The sequence below is a fragment of the Trichinella spiralis genome (assembly GCF_000181795.1).
Source record: "Trichinella spiralis strain ISS 195 chromosome Unknown Scfld6006, whole genome shotgun sequence".
In the NCBI taxonomy this organism is placed as follows: Eukaryota; Metazoa; Nematoda; class Enoplea; order Trichinellida; family Trichinellidae; genus Trichinella; species Trichinella spiralis.
Genome location: NW_003532945.1, coordinates 1 through 1,061, shown reverse-complemented (window position 1 = coordinate 1,061; position 1,061 = coordinate 1). Strand labels below are relative to the sequence as shown.

Below are 1,061 nucleotides of genomic sequence, written 5' to 3'. Positions count from 1 at the left end.
TATATATTATATATATCCATGTATATATATGTACATAATTTTTTTCCATCCTTTCTTATTTACCCTTCAGTGGGGTATTTTACAATTGCATATTTGCATTTTCTTATTTTTTTATAAATAAAAAAAATGCAAGCATAATTGATAATAATAATTATTGAAAGTTTGATAACGACAGTTGCGTTCAGTATTGACACGAATCTCTAAATAAATAAATAACAATAAATTAGTTGGAGACTTTTTTTTCTTTCCTCGTCGATGAAATTTAAAAAATAGCCTACCACACTGATTAGTTGGTTGGTTGTTCTGCTTGGGATAGTCTTTCTAGGTAAAATTTTCAGTGCTAATGTTCCATTGGTTGGTAAAAAATCGATTTTCATTGGATCGCTTCTCATTGCATAGTTATGGCGTAATAACATTGGTTCTATTGCCTAAATTTTTCATTGATTAAAATTGTTCGGCTTTGATTAGCTACAATTTTTTTTATTTCATTGGTCCAAATTTTTAATTACATAACAATTCATTACGTAATCTTTGATTTCTTTTAGTGTTTTATCCGTGACGTCACCAATTTGACAGTTTAATTTTTTCACTGTTTTTAGCTGTTTTTCTTTTAAATATATTACTTTTCCACTTTCCACTTTTAGTCATTAGTATTTGTAATATGATTAAAAAAAATTCCTCGCCGTTACATGTTCTCAGTCAACTGTAAAGTCTGATGGACAGAAATGAAGGAAACAACGCTTGTTTGCTTCATTCGAACCGATGTAAACAGGACACATCCGTATCTAAAAATAGAACGGAATTTTCTACAACTGCAGTTGCAAGGAGTGGTGATTGCTCAATGTTAGCATCGACTTATTTTTCTGATTTCAGCTTCTGAAAAATTTATCACTTGTAGATTTTCCCTTTGTAATTGAATAGCCTTTAGCTGCTTTGCAGAAGGGTCAAGGCCGGGAAATGAAAGATCAATATATGCTTTATGCCTGCCGACGATGATATTAGCAATGATCATATTTTCGCGATCATATGCAGTGCTAGAGGAGATAACGTGAGATGAAAAA

General features: G+C 31.0%; 1 protein-coding gene across 1 annotated transcript; it reads right to left on the bottom strand.

Moving 5' to 3' along the window:
* Window positions 1-111: 111 nt before the first annotated feature.
* Window positions 112-1,012, bottom strand: Tsp_15340 (hypothetical protein). The gene is made up of 4 exons (XM_003366439.1): window positions 893-1,012; window positions 705-785; window positions 279-428; window positions 112-198 (listed from the first exon to the last, which is right to left on the bottom strand). Exons 1-4 carry the CDS (start codon window positions 1,010-1,012, stop codon window positions 112-114), a joined length of 438 nt encoding a protein of 145 aa, XP_003366487.1.
* Window positions 1,013-1,061: the final 49 nt, after the last annotated feature.

Coding starts and splice junctions, on each gene's coding strand:
- Tsp_15340 (XM_003366439.1), bottom strand. CDS start 1,012: ATGATCATTGCTAATATCATCGTCGGCAGGCATAAAGCATATATTGAT. Junction 786..892: donor TACAAAGGGAAAATCTACAA/GTGATAAATTTT, acceptor TTCTATTTTTAG/ATACGGATGTGTCCTGTTTA. Junction 199..278: donor CCAACCAACTAATCAGTGTG/GTAGGCTATTTT, acceptor ATTTATTTAGAG/ATTCGTGTCAATACTGAACG.